General features: G+C 47.8%; 1 protein-coding gene across 2 annotated transcripts in view; it reads left to right on the forward strand.

Annotated features, from left to right (window-relative positions):
- Positions 1-21,000, forward strand: part of mettl16 (methyltransferase 16, N6-methyladenosine) — a 31,080-nt gene continuing 10,080 nt past the window's right edge. Inside the window, exons 1-8 of one of the 2 annotated variants that reach the window (XM_014214212.2) lie at positions 1-81; positions 451-588; positions 8,071-8,258; positions 11,449-11,589; positions 11,699-11,814; positions 12,058-12,200; positions 18,116-18,185; positions 20,133-20,222. In XM_014214212.2, coding sequence (XP_014069687.1) covers positions 461-588; positions 8,071-8,258; positions 11,449-11,589; positions 11,699-11,814; positions 12,058-12,200; positions 18,116-18,185; positions 20,133-20,222 — 876 coding nt within the window. In that variant the 5' untranslated portion in view covers positions 1-81; positions 451-460. 2 annotated transcript variants of the gene reach the window in all.

Here is a 21,000-nt window from a genome sequence, read left to right on the forward strand (position 1 = left end):
CCAATGTCTCGGCGCAGAGTTGTGACTTCATCCACCATCCCGGAAGAAACGCGGTCTAAACGTTTATGCAAGAAGTCTAACGTGAGTTCGCTGCTCGTGTGTGCAAGACAACTGTTGACATTTTCAAACTTTTAGAATATATTCCGAGCGAATATTTCAGGTACTCAAGTCACCAAAAAAAGAGATTAGCTAACGCTAGCGTATCACGTTTAGAGAGGTCTTGCTAGCCATTTTGTTGACAGGCAGCATGGAGTTCAAATGTGCTTTAGCTAACGTTAGCTAGCTTGCAGTTTAATGATGAATGCCTGTTGTTTGCTAACAAGCTAGCTAATACCCACATAGCGTTATCTTTGTATGCTTTTACACGCATCTACGTCAGTTAGCTAACTTGTTAGTCTTCCAACCCTTTGAAGAGTTGCAGGTGTAAATACAGCTGTGTTTCTTCCACAGTGAAGTGAGAATGTCACTGAACAAATCAATGCACCCGCGGAACCGCTACAAAGACAAGCCTCCGGATTTTGCCTACTTGGCCTCCAAATATCCAGACTTCGAGCAGCATGTCCACACCAACCTGGCTGGCAGAGCTATGTGAGTACAGGGGCGTATTCATTAACTACTGACATCGTTGACCGTTTAAGAACCAAACGGAAGAAAACAGTATAACGATAGTTCTATTTCACAAATGCAGATAGGTCCGTTGCGGTTGTTTCCATTTAAGAAACGTTTTGCAACAAAATCGGCGTAATGAATACGCCCCATAACATATGCTGCAGGCCAGTGGTTCCCAACTCCGGTCATCAAATATATATATATATATATATATATATAATTTAACCATTATTTAATACCCCATCAACAACCCCGGACAAACACACCTTGATTAGTCAACTTTTCAACTAATCATCAGGCCATCAATGAGTTGAATCTGGTATGTTTGTCAGGGGCTACAACAAAAATGTGCTGTTGGAGGTACTCGACCAGAGTTGGGAACCACTGCTGTAGGCTGTTGACAAGTTATCTACGACTGAGTGCCATTTTGTGCCACTATTGATTTTGTCACACCAGTAAAACCCATTTGTGTGGCAGGATGATACATTTTTTTGTCCTTGAGTGCAAAGTGCTGCGAACTTCCCAGCATTTTCTCTCATTACTGTAGCTTTCTCACCTGTGTGTGTGTGTCCTCACTATGTTAGCTGAACTCCCAGTAGGAGGTTCAGAGACTTAGCAGAAGAGAGGCATCAAAGACTCGTTGATTTTCCTCTCATCCTTTTTTATGGTGTTGTGGTGTTTTTCTCCCTTCCTCTTTTGGAGGGATCAATGGATTTGGGCAGGGATCAATCAATGCCTCTGCAGGGACACATCGCCCAGTGTCCGTCCCGTTGAGCTGACCGTTATGATTGGATGGCTGAGTGCTAGAATGTTGAGAGCTGATGGGGTATGGGGAGGAGGTGAGGTGACTTTAGGTGTCCACTGTTCAGTATTTAGACAGGATGATCTAAACGGGCGTCATTGCTGACAACCATGATGATTAGTAACCAGGCCATGTTGGTGCTATCGTTAAGTTAGACATTACCTATAGACACTAGCTTCCCTGATCTCTATTGGAGCAGGGTTTAGGCAAATGCCTGTGGTTGCTTGTGAGGTTAATCAGCTACAGAAGAAGAAAAAGGATGACTCATGATTAATGTATGCACTACAGACAGAATCTCAGCTCTGATGGGGAGGAGTGGGAAGTTGTAAACCAGGGCTGGAGAGGGACTGGGAGCTGCAGAGTGGGGGGTTATGGGACACAGAGCCTGGGGAGGATGGAAGGCAGTCTCAATTCTCCCTGAGCCACTAACTGCAGCACAGGGTCTGCCAGCCAGTAATTGGGACACACACACAGGGATATGAAATATGCAGAGAGAGTAGGCGAAAGAGAGGGGGGGATGGAAGTAGTGGGAGGGAAGGGACAGAGCGAATGAGTGAGAGGGAGCCTAGATGGATGTGGAGATGCAGAGAGCTTTGGTGCTGCTTTCTATCTCCCTTAGTTGCTTTTCAGATCACATTTCTACTGTTAAGATTGTGCTGTGAAGAAGAGTCATGACAGAGGCTTGAGAGAGATTTCTTTCACAGAACTGACAAGGGGGAAGATTGTGTGATTGAGTCCTGAGTCCTGTCACATATCACATCGTGGTGTGCTTTTGTGTGATTTACCCCCCTGGTTGTGGGAAAAACAAACATGCTGGCTGCTGAAGTCAGACAGTCATGGGTTGGAACTGAAATAATGGTCCAATCTTAACAGAACCCTTATTTTGTTTCATTCCACTGTTCCGACCGGCAAAATGAAGTTCTAAACCAGTTTGAACAACAAAAAAAGAATGGTTTACATCATTCCTTTCTGTTCCTTTTTAAACCTTTGGGGAAAAAAAATAATAATTACATTTAGCTCAGCGTTAAATTACTTTTCCAGTCAGTGCAGGGAAGGTATTTACATGCATTGGACAGGCGAGTGTAGGGCGCGAGATGCAACAGAAATGTTGTGTTTGGCGAGAGAGGGTGGAGGACGAGGCTTGCTTTGAAGCTCTGGGTATCTTGTTATGGCATGCATTATCTGAATTAGGCCCACAGAATCCTACCTATTGAGGAACTTTGAATTTCTTTGAACTTCAGAGTTGGCTTAAAGTTGGAGCAGCTAGCTAGCTAAGAAGCTTGTGAGTGTGCAAAGCGGCACCAGACTATGCTTCGGAGGGGGAGGGGCAGGTTGCCTATGTGCACACACACTGGAATACGTTTCTGAGTGACAGAGTGAGGGCTTTGCATAGGCGCTTTGTTGCACCTGGAACATAAAATAACATTATTAACCGGTTCCCATGCTTTTAAAATAACAGTTCTGTTCTGGGACAGTGTAGATCACCTTTGTTCCGGTTCTGATTCTGTTGTAAAAAAACATAATTTGATTTGGAATAGAGATGTGAGGGTCTATGAGAAACCAATTTCAATCATTTCTTTTCATTTACAAGACTAAATAAAGTGTTGTATCAAGAAGCTTAGAGGCGTGATTGAAAGACGTCCTGGTCGACCAGTACTGCCTTCGCTTGTGTCTGCAGGAGAGGTTATTCTGGCTGGATAGGCAGCCAGGTGCAGTAGAGCAAAGACCTGACAGCTGAGCAGGAGAACAAAGAAAGAGAGGGAGGCTGTTGGGATAATTTTGTTTTTGACATCAACTCAACTGCGCGGTCATCATTACACCTCGTGCTGATCTGGAGCTGACGGGGCCAAATAAAGCACATCTCTCTTGCTCTTCTTCTGTTCTTTCTATACCTCTCTCTTGTCTCTGTCCTTTCCTTCATCTCTGCTTCTTTTTTCTCTGCCTTATTTCTGTCTTGCTCACTCTCTTCTTCCTCTTCTTCCCTCATCCCCCTCTCCTCTATTTTTCTCTCTCCCTATCTATCAACTAACTGCGGTCTCTGTTTGATGGTAGAGGATGAAAAGTGTCCTGTGTAGCCGGCCTCTCTTTTGCTTCCTTCTAATGACAGACTGAAGGCCCAAACTGCCCCTGGACTAGCCTGTCCAGCACCACTCCAATTAGTTGGTGGATACCCCCCCATGCTCATGTGTGTATACCCCTCTTGTTTGTACGCTGGAAATTATCCAGCCTCGTCTTTGTGTTGAAATTGGCAACCGTCTGCTCAGTGTGAAAATTACATTGTGTAAATGCAAATGAATGCAGACAGACATGCCGATGTGACCACCAGGTGCAAGCATCTACTGTATGAGTGAAAACATATTGGCGTGGGCTGTGGGTATTTTCATTGTGAATGTGCATAGTGTGTGTGAGCTAGTTAGTTTATCAGCTGTCTGGCGTGGCCGTTTAGTGACTGTGTGGGTGAGCAGTGAGGCAGAGGAGAGCTGTTTAAATGTGCTTGATGTCCATCTGCAGCAGCCAGGTGGTAATTACAGAAGAGAAAATCATTACTATACAGTACATGACTCGCTGACAGACGGACAGAGAGACGACTCACTGACAGAACTAGACTCTGACAGACAGAAAGAGCTCTATTACATTTTACGTTTTACATTTTAGTCATTTAGCAGACGCTCTTATCCAGAGCGACTTACAGTAGTGAATGCATACATTTCATACATTTTTTTTTTTCTTCCCCGTACTGGTCCTCCGTGGGAATCGAACCCACAACCCTGGCGTGGGCAAACACCATGCTCTACCAACTGAGCCACACGGGACTAATATTACCATACCTGACTCACTGATGGACAGAATGACTGACTGAGGGAGACAACACAACCTCTTTCTCTAGAGTTAGCTCACTACCAGACCTGCGTGGGTTAAAATATTATTTGTTTTCTTTCAAATATTTCAGCAGCTCTTGATTGAGCTTGCCTGGTGCAATGGAACAAATGTAGTAGTCCCAAAAGTGTAAGATCCGTAAACTGAAAACAGACCTACCAGTGAGACACAAGTCTTCACCCTGAATATCCCTACAATCCAGCACTGATGTCTCCCTGCAGCTCTCACACTAGTATGAACACAATTTAAAGCTTCAAGGGAACTTCAAGATTAGTCCACTGCTTGGCAAATCCTGTCTGGATATTTTCCTCTTGTTCTTTGCCAGTGATTTAGGATCCCCTTCTGCCACCAAGCAAGTGGTTGGATTAGCATACTTCTGTATTTGTGGTGTATTAATCTGGTAAGTAAGTAGCCTTAGTTGAGTACTTGAGCAGCCATTGATTCAGTGGATCAGAGTTATCTTGGGGAGACGACGAGGAGACGACCAATCCCTGGGAGATGAATAAACCAGTCTCCTCTCACTGAGCCACACTGGAGCCGGAGGAGACTGAAAGATAGAGAGGAGGGGTATGTGATTGAGAGAAGTTTGACGAGAGGGATGAGAGAGAATTAGCCTTTAGAATTGAAAGATATATTTGGGGGGGTTCTCGTCAAGGAGGGAGAGGGATGTAAGAGATGGAGAGAGCGAGGACTCAATGGCAGAGAGATGGGATTAGGAAGCATGAACCAGAGAGATGACCCAGCCCAGGCGTTCCATCGCGGCTGTCTCTGGCTGGCTGGCTGACGACCCATGATGCCACGGGAGGGTATAAAAAATTCACTACTCTGGGTGACATTTCATTGGGCTGTCATCGTTTTTGGGGGTGCAGATATTACCAGCAGAGAAACCATCCCTGGTGGGTGGAGGAGGTTTTTTTCCCTTCCTTTAATAAATGGAGCAATGGAACTTTCCATCTCACAGTGGGTACCTTCCTGGTGCTCTGCTTGAATTGTTACCATCGTAGAAGGCAGGAGGAGGAGGAGGTGGTGAAGGGAGAAATATGGATCAGTCTGAAAACCAGTCCCCTGGCTAGACCATATACAGTGCCTTTAGAAAGTATTCACACCCCTTTACTTTCTACACATTTTGTTACAGCCTGAATTTAAAATGGATTCAATTGAGATGTATGTAGATTAGTGACACATACCCCATAATGTGGAATTTGAAAATCTATGGCAAGACTGGAAAATGTCTGTCTAGCAATGATTGACAATCAAGTTGTTTTATGAATAATGAGGGTGTTTTTTTCCCAGGTGTGCGAAGCTCTTAGACTTACCCCAAAAGAATTGGAATTGCCGCTCGGGTGTGAATACTTATGCAAATTCGATATTTCTGTATTTAATTTTCAATAAATTAGCAAACATTTCTTAAAACATGTTTTCACTTTGTCATTAGGGGTAGTGTGTGTAGATGGGTGAGAAATTATCATTTTAATCCATTTTGAGTTCACACTGTAACACAACAATGTGGTATGTCAAGGGGTATGAATACTTTCTGAAGGCACTAGATAGGTAGTTTATATGGTAGAAGTGCGCTAAATCACCTCAGTCTCCCTGATTGGTTGACTGGGTTTCTGATTACGGCCAACTGATTACCTGGACCTCTGATTGCTTCGCTTGTTAACCAATGAGACCCCCTGATCAGCATGGACTTTGATTAGGGCTGAGCTCTTTACTGAGGATAACTGTGGCTTCTTTGAATGGCTTCAGCTTCTCCTTTGCATTGAACTTAGTGGCCCTAAAAGTTTTCTTTGTTTTATACCTGATGAGCTCTTCTACATACTTAGAAGTGCCTTCTTCATTTAAAGTGGAGCTCCTCATCTTGGCTACACATCTGAGTCAGGAACAGTCAGTACATGTTGTGTTCAGTGCAGCGAACAATAACCTGATGTGGGAAATGGAGCTGCTAATCTGTCCAAAAATGATCCTGTGCATTCAGAATTAAAATGAGTTTAACCTGAAGGTCACCTTTCCATCTCTCTCTGTGCTGATGGACTACGTCAGTGGTGGGGGGAGACGTGGGGGCTAACTGTGCTGCTGGCTTCTGGCTTCTTCAGCTGCAGCAGTTCCCTCGGTAGAAATGGATTTGTTCATCTCACTGCACTAGGACTGTTCTTGTGCTCATCACAGTTTCACTTCTCTCATGAGGTCACATTCTTCTGTTCCATCTGCTGATATTTTGCCCCCCCCCTTCTAATTGCTGTACTTCCTCTGTCTTTCCCTTTATTGTCCTCTCACTATTGTATTTCCAAATGCAGCGGGAAACTGATGAGTATGCCTCCGCCCAGGTAGTTTGGAGACCAGAATTCCCTGTGTACTCACCCACCACAGCCCACAACCCTCCTAACAACAGATCGCAACCTTCATCCCCCTCACAACCTTACTCTGCTTTCATTACGTCAGGTTCCCTTAGGCTTCTTACTGCCCTTATCATTCCACCGTAGTCCTCTACGTCACCATCCCCCCCACTCACCTTATTCCTGTAACACTTTATCACAGACAACATCAATTCTCTCATAAACGTGGTTTATACTGCCACCGGTTTGTCCCATGTCCCACACCGTCCATCGTCTGGCGCACAAACGTCCACCCTACAATGTGCGTCTCGATCTCGTGCACGCTCACGCTTCTTCCGGTATCAGCCATATTGCTCCAGCGTGGCTGGATTTACGTGTGCTTTACTGCCTGTGTGGGGTGGTTGCCATAGAGATCCGGCGTTGCAGTGCTCTGCAGTACATACGTACACACACACACACACACACACACACACACATTACGGTCTAAAAATAGAAGGCTGAGCAGGCAGGCTCTGAATGGCCTCGTTCTCTGCATATTGATCATCGGACTGCTTCTAAGGAGAAGGGAGAAACTGTGAAACCTGACGACTACCGTAGCCAATGCCTAGGCTTTAGCTCAGTGGGCTAACACGGTCTTCAGGGACACGGGTTCGAACCCCAGTCTGTCACATTTGTACTATATAAATTACACTTTCCCCCACACGCACGTAGTCTAACTCATCCTCTCCCTGTAGTCACGCTCTTCATCAGTGAAAGTCTCTCTCCTCTTTGCTGTAGTGAATAGGCTCTCCGTCTCGCCCCCCCGAACCCAGCTAGGAGGTGCCAGACGCTCCTGTCACCAGGAGGTGTCTCATTGCTGTCTGGAGATGTGAATGCAGCACACAGACTGGTTAATTACACACATCTTGCTCTATCTGTCCCACTCTCTTTGTTTCTCAAACACAAAATGTGCTTTAATGCTGGAAAATATGATTTCTGTATCATTAGCGAAGAAGTGTAAATTGATAAGCTCATTTAATTTGTTGACGGGTCACATCGTGGTGGTTGGCGTGTGATGAGCAGTAATGAGGGGGATGGGAGATATGGAGCACTGGGCTGCTCAGGAAGGGGGGAATGCAGTCTAGGGCTGCCTGGAGAGGGGCGGTTTATGTGACATGGTGTCAGCCTGGAAGGGTGGTCTTTAGGAGAAGCAGCAGGGTGGTCTTTAGGAGAAGCAGCAGGGTGGTCTTTAGGAGAAGCAGCAGGGGCAGGGTGGTCTTTAGGAGAAGCAGAAGGGTGGGGTAGAATTGATTTGCCATTTAATTTAGAGCTTCTTAGTTAGTGGCTCTCTTTGTGAGTTTACAATAAATGTGTTAAGGTCTGGGTTTACGGTGTAGTTGTTTTTGTTTTACCTGTGTAGTTATGGTGTAGTTACTACAACATCTGTTGCCCCTCCCCCTCCTGCAGGCTGAACTTCAAGGAGCCAGAGGCGGTGCGAGCCCTGACCTGTACCCTGCTGAAGGAAGACTTTGGGCTGACTATAGACATCCCTCTGGAGCGTCTCATCCCCACTGTGCCTCTCAGACTCAACTACATCCACTGGGTGGAGGACCTGATCGGAGGCCGGGGGGAACCACGCAGGGGCATCGACATCGGTACAGTTCTGACCTCTGATAACCCCTACTAAATATATCCCCCTCTCCCTTGATCTCTTTGAAATGAACCATCCATCTTGTTTCAGCCATCATTGCTAGATGCCTCTTTACCACCAGTCCTGTTTCTGTAGAGGAATACATGGCTTTTATAAGGCCTGGTCCTTTAATCCCTCCACTGGTTCTTAGTTACATTAGACAGTTGGTTTCTCACCTGTCTATATTGATAGAGCACAAATATCCTCAATGCTAAATGGGATGAATAAACTCCCATTGGGGCGGCAGGTAGCCTAGTGGTTAGAGCGTTGGGCCAGTAACCGAAGGTTTGCTAGATCGAATCCCAGAGCTGACAAGGTAAAAATCTGTTGTTCTGCCCCTGAACAAGGCAGTTAATCCACTGTTCCTAGGCCATCATTGTAAATAAGAATTTGTTCTTAACTGACTTGCCTAGTTAAATAAAGGTTAAATAAATAAAATAAAATTCCCATATAAACATCACATCAGTAATGGAGAGTGGTCAAGTTATTTACTTTGTGATCATGTTTGTTTGCTCAAGGGATATTCCTCCAGCAGTAGCCAAACCGCGCTTCTTAACCTCTTGGGGCTAGGTGGGACGCTAGCGTGCCACCTGTGGTGCACTCCATCAACAGCAGGTGCATTTCAAGAGCGGCAAATTTGAATCCAAATAAATGTCAAAATTCAAATTTTTCAAAAATACAACTATGTTACACCATTTGAAAGATAAACATCTCCTTAATCTAACCACGTTTTACGATTTCAAAAAGGTTTTACGGCGAAAGCATAAATTTAGAGTATGTTAGGACAGTACATTTACAAGAGTTGTGTGTAATGTTTTGTCAAGTCAAAGACAGGGTCACCAAAACCATAAAACCAGCTAAAATGATACACTAACCTTTTACAATCTCCATCAGATGACACTCCTAGGACATTATGTTAGACAATGCATGCATTTTTAGTTCTATCAAGTTCATATTTATATACAAAAACAGCGTTTTACTATGGCATTGATGTTGAGGAAATCGTTTCCCTCCAATAACCGGCAGTCAAGTCAGCGTCACAAATTAAATAATTAAAATTAGAAAACATTGGTAAAATATTATATTGTCATTTAAAGAATTACAGATTTACATCTTTTGAACGCAATCAACTTGCCAGATTTAAAAATAACCTTACTGGGAAATCACACTTTGCAATAATCTGAGCACTGTGCCCAGAAAAATACGCGTTGCGATACAGACTAGACGTCATGTTGGGGAGATCTAAAATCGAAAATACTATGTAAATAATCCATTACCTTTGATTCTCTTCATCAGATGTCACTTCCAGGTATCACAGGTCCATAACGAATGTAGTTTTGTTCAAAAAAGCTCATCATTTATGTCCAAAAATCTCCGTCTCGTTAGCACATGATGTAAGCCAGCCGGACTTCTCGTCATGAACGAGGGGAAAAAATATATTTCCGTTCGTTCAAACATGTCAAACGTTGTATAGCATAAATCATTAGGGCCTTTTTTAACCAGAACATGAATAATATTCAAGGTGGACGAATGCATAGCCTTTTATAACGTATTGGAACGAGGGTACCCAACATGAAGTACGCGCCAGGTGTCTAATGGGACATCACCGTTCCATGGCTCTTGTTCGGTCAGATCTCCCTCCAGAAGACTCAAAACACTTTGTAAAGGCTGGTGACATCTAGTGGAAGCAATAGGAAGTGCCAAAATATTCCTAAACCCCTGTGTTTTTCAATGGGATAGGTTTAAAATCAATACAACACATCAGGTATCCACTTCCTGTCAGAAAATGTCTCAGGGTTTTGCCTGCCAAATGAGTTCTGTTATACTCACAGACACCATTCAAACAGTTTTGGAAACTTTAGAGTGTTTTCTATCCATATATAATAAGTATATGCATATTCTAGTTACTGGGTAGGATTAGTAACCAGATTAAATCGGGTACATTTTTTTTATCCAGACGTGCAAATGCTGCCCCCTAGACCCAACAGGTTAACACCCGCCCACTTAACCCGGAAGCCAGCCACACCAATGTGTCGGAGGAAACACTGTTCAACTGACAACCGAGGTCAGCCTGCAGGCACCCAGCCTGCCACAAGGAGTCGCTAGAGCGCGATGAGCCAAGTAAAGCACCCCCGGCCAAACCCTCCACTAACCCGGATGACGCTGGGCCAGTTGTGTGCCGCACTATGGGACTCCCGATCACGGCCGGTTGTGATACAGCCCGGGATTGAACCCAGGTCTGTAGTGATGCAGTGCCTTAGACCGCTGTGCCACTTGGGAGGCCCAGTGCATTACATATGACCAAAGCCTATGGGCAGTATTGTGCTATGTAAGGTGCTATTTGGGGGACAACCTATAAGAACGGCTGCCTGACATTGAGCATTACAGGCTAGCAGAGAGGGGCTGCCTGGCACAGGTCTAGCCCAGGACACATATTAACAAGTCTTAGTTGAGTGCTGATATAGGATCAGTTTTGCCATATGAGATCATAATGAATATGAATTTAATTACAGGGGGGACCTGATCCTAGATCCGCACTCCTACTCTGAGACATGTTTTTAATACAGGCTGACTCTTACTAGTCCAAGAGTAGCTGGCTGCCCGTGTGCATCACAAACTGGCACAGAGACTGGCACAGAGACTGGCACAGAGAGGGGCTGCATGATGGTTGGCACATGCACCTTCGGATCCCACATGTACTGTAGGCCTATCTATTTCCTGTGGACCACTGGATATCACTGGCCAAATCCCCATCCACATGTCATGGCTGGTTTCCTGCTCTATCCATCAGAGAGTGTGATGTGTGTGTTCGTCAGTTTAGCTCCTCAGGGAGACGGACAGGTCAGTGATTGGTGACCCTGGTGCCTGGTCCATTCTGTAAGCTGATTGGAGCTGTCACTCTCCTGATGGATAGCCCCAGGGCATTACTCTCTCCCAAAGCTTGACCTGCGAGGTGCCATCTCACCCAACTCCACTGCCCCAGGGGACCTCACTGTGGTTGGGTAGATTGGAGGCCCTGGCCTCTGTTAGACGTGGATGATCTGATCATGGCTGTCTGGATCACCTCTTGTTAATTCATTATGGACAATAAGAGACAGCGGGAGTGGCATTGAATACACACACCCTGTCCCTCACGTAGTGTGTTATATCCCCAGGTACTGGAGCGTCCTGTATCTACCCACTGCTGGGAGCCTCTATGAACGGCTGGCACTACCTGGCTACTGAGGTAGATGACATCTGCTTTGACTATGCCACCAGGAACGTAGAGCAGAACAACCTCTCGGACCTCATCAAAGGTCAGTGGCAAGCTGTCCATTGGTAGCCGCATTGTAATGTTCCACTACTGAAAGGAAGATGGCTTGAAACCTTGTTGATAACGTGTCCGTGCCCTGTCTCATGTCCCAGTGGTGAAAGTTCCCCAGAAGACCCTGTTAATGGACGCTCTAAAGGAGGAGTCAGCCATCGTCTATGACTTCTGCATGTGTAACCCTCCCTTCTTCGCCAACCAACTAGAGGCTAAGGTAGGCCTCTTTAGATGGAACGTGTTCTGAGAATCTGGAAAAACGCCTTTATAAATCACATTTATTCACTGTTTACCTCCCACTCTATTTTTCTCTTTTCCTTTCTTTACCTTTTCTCTGTCACTCCCTCTTTCTCCTACCCTTCACTTTCTCGCCCCATGCCCCTCTTTTCCTCTCCTTCTCCCCCCTCTTTTTGCCTCCCACCCTGTTCCTCCCCTCTCCCCCCCGCCCTCTTCTCCCCAGGGGGTAAATTCCAGAAACTCTCGTCGTCCTCCCCCCAGCTCAGTGAACACAGGTGGAGTGACAGAGATCATGGCTGAGGGAGGAGAGCTGGAGTTTGTCAAGCGGATCATCCACGACAGCCTGCAGCTCAAGACACGCCTGCGGTGAGAGAGAGTGACACACACACAGGACGCGTGCGCGTAGTACACACAAACACACCACACATTGGTCCCCATCAGTACACTGGGTGTGGTGGAGTAGCGTTCAAGATCGCATCACGCTGGTTTCCAAATGAACTCAGCAAAAAAAAGAAACGTCCTCTCACTGTCAACTACTATTTGTATGAACATAACAAGATTTTATCAACTGAGACATAATGAAGGAAAAAGGAAAGCGCACACTGCTCTTGATAGTATCACTGATATTTAATAAGCTTACGTATCGGCCTCACGGCCTTCGTCAGAGCTTTTCAACTGAGACATAAACTGAACAAGTTCCACAGACGTGACTAACAGAAATTCAATAATGTGTCCCTGAACAAAGGGAGGGGGGGGTCAAAATCAAAAGTAACAGTCAATGCAAGCTGGTGGCCACACTAGATACTAAGTACTGCAGTGCATCTCCTCATGGACTGCACCAGATTTGACAGTTCTTGCTGTGAGATGTTACCCCACTCTTCCACCAAGGCACCTGCAAGTTCCTGGACATTTCTGGGGGAATGAGATCCGGGCTCTTCGCTGGCCATGGCAGAACACTGACATTACTGTCTTGCAGGAAATCACGCACAGAACGAGCAGTATGGCTGGTGGCATTGTCATGTTGGAGGGTCATGTCAGGATGAGCCTGCAGGAAGGGTACCACATGAGGGAGGAGGATGTCTTCCCTGTAACGCACAGCGTTGAGATTGCCTGCAATGACAACAAGCTCAGTCCGATGATGCTGTGACACACCGCCCCAGACCATGACGGACCCTCCACCTCCAAATCTATCCCACTCCAGAGTACAGGCGTCGGTGTAACGCTCATTCCTTCGACGATAAACGCAAATCCGACCATCACCCCTGGTGTGACAAAATCGCGACTCGTCAGTGAAGAGCACTTTTTGCCAGTCCTGTCTGGTCCAGCGACGGTGGGTTTGTGCCCATAGGCGACGTTGTTGCCGGTGATGTCTGGTGAGGACCTTCCTTACAACAGGCCTACAAGCCCTCAGTCCAGCCTCTCTCTGCCTATTGCGGACAGTCTGAGCACTGATGGAGGGATTGTACGTTCCTGATGTAACTCGGGCAGTTGTTGTTGCCATCCTGTACCTGTCCCGCAGGTGTGATGTTCGGATGTACCGATCCTGTGCAGGTGTTGTTACACGTGGTCTGCCACTGTGAGGACGATCAGCTGTCCGTCCTGTCTTCCTGTAGCGCTGTCTTTGGCGTCTCACAGTACGGACATTGCAATTTATTGCCCTGGCCACATCTGCAGTCCTCATGCCTCCTTGCAGCATGCCTAAGGCGCGTTCACGCAGATGAGCAGGGACCCTGGGCATCTTTCTTTTGGTGTTTTTCAGAGTTGGTAGAAAGGCCTCTTTAGTGTCGTAAAGTTTTCATAACTGTGACCTTAATTGCCTACCGTCTGTAAGCTGTTAGTGTCTTAATGACTGTTCCACAGGTGCATGTTCATTAATTGTTTATGGTTCATTGAACAAACATGGGAAACAGTGTATAAACCCTTTACAATGAAGATCTGTGAAGTTATTTGGATTTTTACGAATTATCTTTGAATGACAGGGTCTTGAAAAAGAGACGTTTCTTTATCTGCACCACTTTCCTAGACCCCAAATATAATATAAAAAAGCCAGATTGTTATCAGTTGGTGTTGGTGGGTGTTTGTTCCTTACCTTCTGTTAAAAATGCACCCTTACATCCTAAATGAAAGGTAAGGAGGGATGATAGAGGGCCACTGATGGAGGAGAGCAGAACGATGGGATGGAGCTGTCACCCAGAGTTTTAATGAATTGGCACCAGGAGTAAACAGTCCCCCACCCCTCCCGGCAGTATCTGCATGCCCGCAGGGAACAGGTGTGTGTGTGTGTGTGTGTGTGTGTGTGTGTGTGTGTGTGTGTGTGTGTGTGTGTGTGTGTGTGTGTGTGTGTGTGTGTGTGTGTGTGTGTGAGAAAGAGTGACTTACATTTGATCACACTGCACGTGTGGTGACAGAGACAAGTGGCTGACTTGGAAGGTGTGTGATTGGATGTGTACGAGTGTGTTGAACTGTGTCACTACCATATTTTTGTGTGTAAAGATGATTGTCAACCACAGGAGAGTGTTTGTGTAAAAGATGAGTGGTCCTCGCAGAGGGAAAAGTGTCCATCTCTTTTCTCATCTCTGTGTCTGTTTGCCTGCATGTGTCTGTGTGTTCACACCAGTGTACTTGTATGGTGCGCTTGGCTGGTGTTGTGTGCCTGCCCTAGTCTCCCTCTTCCGCTTCTGTTCTTTCCTCTCCTCCCCTGCAGTGTGTGTAGTTTGTTTGGGGCCGGGGCCAAGGCAGCAGTAGCAGGCTGTCACTCCGCACACTGCATGCTGGGACAGCAGAGCTACCGCCAGGTGTCCACGGAAACCAAGCCAGCCCCTCTGATTGGTCCTCTGAGACTCACGACCCCCCCACCCCCCCTTCAACAACACTAAACTGTAATTACTCTCACCAGACTATCACACACAGATACAGTCATACACACACCCCAACCACCAGCCAGAAAAGTCCCCCTTTTCAACGAGATGCCCTCTGCTAGTCATGGTCTTTTATTGATCTGATAAACACTAGCTATGTGGAGGGTAATAACGCTGTAATCACCGGTCTTTGTACTCTTGGAAGGAATAGCTTGAAAATAAATGTACAACTCTGCCAAGAATCTGACTGCTTCTGTCTGACCCCCTATGGGATATTTTAGTTTTTGGGGGATGGAAGGTCTTACTGGAGGAAGGAAGTGGGGAAGCGTGTGTGTGTGTGTGTGTGTGTGTTAACATGAATGTTCAGCCTCCTCTCTGCATGACAAAGTGGGGAACATCTGGGGATATTACAGGTCCTCAATAATTCATGGTGCCACTTGAGGCGAGGCCTTTGTGCCCCTACCCAAAACCCTCTCACCCCCACCCTTCCCACCCTTACCCAAAACCCTCTCACCCCCATCCTTCCCACCATAACCCAAAACCCTCTCACCCCCATCCTTCCCACCCTTACCCAAAACCCTCTCACTCCCACCCCTACCCAAAACCCTCTCACCCCCACTCTTCCCACCCTTACCCAAAACCCTCTCACCCCCACCCCTACCCAAAACCCTCTCACCCCCACCCCTACCCAAAACCCTCTCACTCCCACCCTTACCCACCCTTACCCAAAACCCTCTCACCCCCACCCCTACCCAAAACCCTCTCACTCCCACCCTTCCCACCCTTACCCAAAACCCTCTCACCCCTACCCAAAACCCTCTCACTCCCACCCTTCCCACCCTTACCCAAAACCCTCTCACTCCCACCCTTCCCACCCCCACCCCTACCCAAAACCCTCTCACTCCCACCCCTACCCAAAACCCTCTCACTCCCACCCTTACCCAAAACCCTCTCACCCCCACCCTTACCCAAAACCCTCTCACCCCCACCCTTACCCAAAACCCTCTCACCCCCACCCTTACCCAAAACCCTCTCACTCCCACCCTTCCCACCCTTACCCAAAACCCTCTCACTCCCACCCTTACCCAAAACCCTCTCACCCCCACCCTTACCCAAAACCCTCTCACTCCCACCCCTACCCACCCTTACCCAAAACCCTCTCACTCCCACCCTTCCCACCCTTACCCAAAACCCTCTCACCCCCACCCTTCCCACCCTTACCCAAAACCCTCTCACCCCCACCCCTACCCAAAACCCTCTCACTCTCACCCCTACCCAAAACCCTCTCACTCCCACCCTTCCCACCCTTACCCAAAACCCTCTCACTCCCACCCTTCCCACCCTTACCCAAAACCCTCTCACCCCCACCCTTCCCACCATAACCCAAAACCCTCTCACTCCCACCCTTCCCACCCTTACCCAAAACCCTCTCACTCCCACCCTTACCCAAAACCCTCTCACTCCCACCCTTCCCACCCTTACCCAAAACCCTCTCACTCCCACCCTTCCCACCCTTACCCAAAACCCTCTCACTCCCACCCTTACCCAAAACCCTCTCACTCCCACCCTTACCCAAAACCCTCTCACCCCCACCCCTACCCAAAACCCTCTCACTCCCACCCCTACCCAAAACCCTCTCACTCCCACCCTTCCCACCCTTACCCAAAACCCTCTCACTCCCACCCCTACCCACCCTTACCCAAAACCCTCTCACTCCCACCCCTACCCAAAACCCTCTCACTCCCACCCTTCCCACCCTTACCTAAAACCCTCTCACCCCCACCCCTACCCAAAACCCTCTCACCCCCACCCTTACCCAAAACCCTCTCACTCCCACCCTTACCCAAAACCCTCTCACTCCCACCCTTACCCAAAACCCTCTCACTCCCACCCTTACCCAAAACCCTCTCACCCCCACCCCTACCCAAAACCCTCTCACTCCCACCCCTACCCAAAACCCTCTCACTCCCACCCTTCCCACCCTTACCCAAAACCCTCTCACTCCCACCCCTACCCACCCTTACCCAAAACCCTCTCACTCCCACCCCTACCCAAAACCCTCTCACTCCCACCCTTCCCACCCTTACCCAAAACCCTCTCACTCCCACCCTTCCCACCCTTACCTAAAACCCTCTCACCCCCACCCCTACCCAAAACCCTCTCACTCCCACCCTTACCCAAAACCCTCTCACCCCCACCCCTACCCACCCTTACCCAAAACCCTCTCACCCCCACCCCTACCCACCCTTACCCAAAACCCTCTCACTCCCACCCTTACCCAAAACCCTCTCACCCCCACCCCTACCCAAAACCCTCTCACCCTTCCCACCCTTACCCAAAACCCTCTCACCCCCACCCCTACCCAAAACCTTCTCACTCCCACCCTTAACCCCACCCCTACCCAAAACCCTCTCACTCCCACCATTACCCCTTATGCCAATATGACTAGCCAAGTTCGAAAATATGATCTTGCAGTGTTTAGCTTTCACAAGGCAATTCAGAGAAACCGACTGTAATTTTGGTAAGCATAGAAAGGAGTCATGAGTGCATTCAGGTGTGTGCGCCCCGGCGAATTCTCTTCACAATAATCACACAGCCTCATTCTCTTCAGAACATCCCAGGGTGTGACGCCATGTCATCTTGTAACTGTACATCAAACGTAATGATCCTAAATGTTGACATTGTACACAGCATGCACACAGCATGCACACAGCATGCACACAGAGCAGTGCACATGTGGCAGTACACAATTTTCGGGGACTGAAAGCACTACTTTCAGAACTACTGGCTAAGAAGTATACAAAGTACCGGAGAATCTCTTGAAAAGATTGTGACATTACCATAACAATAAACACGCCATCCTCACCATACACAGCATTGCTCATAGATGTATAGTATCTAGGCCTAATTAATCTAGACAGGACGGGCAACCCAACCAGACGAGGTTCGTCATGCGTCGTTTAGTTTTCCAATACAGATTGACTCACTGTTGGTTTGTCTATTTTTCCCTGCTAGGTTTGTCTCTGTGTGTTTCTCATGCTAAGTTACTCTGTATTTATCCTTGCTGGTTAGTACTGAGGCTCTATATGCTGTTCTATTGATTACAGTAGACTTATCTCTTCATTGCAGAGGAAAGAGATTGATCTGCCCTGCCATGGGCTGGACTTCAAAGCTCTGTTTCACCATAGAGACTCATACTGGCCCTGTTGTCTCTCTCTCTCATATATATTTATATATGTAGTAATTACAACTAACCTCTTTGCCTCAGAACTATAGAAAGTCAGTTAGGATGGTTTTCCATGGAGGGAAGCAAGAGGTAGATCCTATATCTGCCGCTTGTTTGATCGCAGGCAGGGGTTCATGCCCAGCGTGCTGGACTCTCTCTCTCACACACACACTCCTAATAGAGTATTATTCTTCCAGGTGGTACAGTTGCATGCTGGGAAAGAAGTGCAGCCTGGCACCTTTGAAGGAAGAGCTGAGAAAACAAGGGGTGAGTGCACAAACACACACACATCTGTACGCTCACACAGACCTGCATATATTTGAGACAGTCTTCAGAATGGGAGCTCCGATGAGGAGACATTTTATGCTCATACATGATCTTATACACACAGCACTCGCAAACATGTACAACACACAGATGCTCTGTACTGTACCTAGCCCGGGTACAACACACAGATGCTCTGTACTGTACCTAGCCCGGGTACAACACACAGATGCTCTGTACTGTACCTAGCCCGGGTACAACACACAGATGCTCTGTACTGTACCTAGCCCGGGTACAACACACAGATGCTCTGTACTGTACCCAGCCCGGATACAACACACAGATGCTCTGTACTGTACCCAGCCCGGGTACAACACACAGATGCTCTGTACTGTACCCAGCCCGGGTACAACGCACAGATGCTCTGTACTGTACCCAGCCCGGGTACAACGCACAGATGCTCTGTACTGTACCCAGCCCGGGTACAACGCACAGATGCTCTGTACTGTACCCAGCCCGGGTAGAACCCACAGATGCTCTGTACTGTACCCAGCCCGGGTACAACGCACAGGTGCTCTGTACTGTACCCAGCCCGGGTACAACGCACAGGTGCTCTGTACTGTACCCAGCCCGGGTACAACGCACAGGTGCTCTGTACTGTACCCAGCCCGGGTACAACGCACAGGTGCTCTGTACTGTACCCAGCCCGGGTACAACGCACAGGTGCTCTGTACTGTACCCAGCCCGGATACAACACACAGATGCTCTGTACTGTACCCAGCCCTGGCATGTGTTAAAAATATCCTGATTCCCCATATATACCCAGTGATAAGGTGAGGTAATGGAGGGTTGAATGAGCTCCCTCCCACCATCTCTAATACCACCTCTGAGACGGAAGAGGGGGATCAGATACCTTCTGAACCGTAACGGATCAAGCCTGGCTAATACGCTGGCTAAGCAATGTCACAGCCCAGACCTGATTGAGCTGATTTCTATTAGCCTTGCGTGACTGAAACGCATGGCAGGGCCTACACACAAACATTCATATTACACACACGTACGCATACACGCACAGACATGTAAGTATGCACACACACGGTAGGTCAGTGCCACTAATGTTCATTAGCGCCATTATCCTAGCTATTAGCCCCTAGCACATGACTGCTAACTGACTGACTATAGAGCTTAGTCTCCAGCCCTGTGCCAGTCGCTTACCTCCGAGATTACGAGACTCATTCACTGGGGATGACTGGCACAGCAGCTCCCATGGTGTTAACCACACACACGTCAATCACTGGGGGAGGACCATCCCACAATCCCATGCTCCTCCAGAGGTGTCAGAGGGCTGTCGCTGCTCATTAGTGTTAGTGCAGCCTTGGCCAGAGTCCAGCGCAGGCAAGAGGGTGGGGGTGTAATAGGAGACCTAATTAATATGCTAATGCTATTTGCACCCTGTATCTCTCTCTCTCTCTCTCTCTCTCTCTCTCTCTCTCCATCTTCCTTGTTCTCTCTCGCTGCTTGGTTCAGGGGGTGTTTAGGGGTCAACATGGCGCTCTCATATAGGGATGCGTCTTCTTGCCTCTGAGTTTCATGTCCCTGACCTTTGACCTGCATCCCTGGAGCACATTCCCCACTGAAACCCACTGCTTATTGATTGTGTGTAGGGAGGCGGTATCGAGTGGATACTATTCAAGAGTCCTTTACACTGATCTTCCAGGTCCTTCATGCTTATTGGAGGCTCTTCTCGCGAGTGCTCAGCTCTGGCACTAAGCGCTGTATGTGTAAATGTGTCCTGTTCACACCTTGAAGGATGTCGTGCTGCTCTCCTTCACCTGGACATGCTGGGAATGTGCCTCTGTAGAGCTACGTGTGTATTGCTATGCTTGTTGGTGTCGTCTGCTCCATTAGCGTTGTCTAATGTTCTCTGTATCGGTCTGTTTCCGTTCCCAGGTACCCAAAGTGACCCACACGGAGTTCTGCCAGGGACGGACCATGCGCTGGGCTCTGGCCTGGAGTTTCTATGATGACGTTACTGTTCCGGTAAGCTGGCTCTGGTGGGTGGTTCCCCTCGGGTCCTCTCCCAACCAGTGGTGGTTCTATACCATTTCAACTGGGGGTGCCAAGCTGGGGCCAGTTGTACTGTTAGAGGGGCCAGTTACATTAGACATTATTGTTTTCTTCACTGCATTGCAGGCATTAGCAGGCAAAAGACCATGTTCATAATCATTAGTGTTCTGCGTTGCCACTGTCTAATAACGGATGTAAAAAAAGAACGATAGCAAAAATGAGTTATGTAAAAATGATTTCATACTCCACATTTAGGGGGGCCACAAGGGGGTCCAAAATTGTTGTCACAGGGGCACTGGCCCCCCCAGAACCGCCCCTGCTCCCAACCAGTTCATCTATAGTAGGAGAGAAGGAAGGCATAAGCATGGCATCACCTCTCTCCCTCATTCCCAGTCATCCAGAGCCATGTCCTAACTACACCCTGCTGCTTTTCCAGACATTCCCAGACGTTCCCAACCTCCCCACACTTCCTTAATAATGCATTCCCGGCCCATCCCACTCCATTCTCCAGCCAATTCCGTAAGAGAACACAGGCAGCACTCAACCCACCCTCTGGGGAGATGTTTGCGTCCCTCCCCTAATTTGTTGTTTCAAGGCAACAGTTGCCGGGGCAGGAGTGTGCACACACGCACGCCATGCCATTAGGCTCTTGGGCCACTGAGGGAGTGATAGAATGAGAGGGAAGAGCGAGCAAAGGGCATCAGAGCTCAATATAAGAGTGTGAAAGATGGAAATATTGGGAATAAGAACG

This window comes from Salmo salar, chromosome ssa09 (genome assembly GCF_905237065.1).
Source record: "Salmo salar chromosome ssa09, Ssal_v3.1, whole genome shotgun sequence".
NCBI lineage: Eukaryota > Metazoa > Chordata > Actinopteri > Salmoniformes > Salmonidae > Salmo > Salmo salar.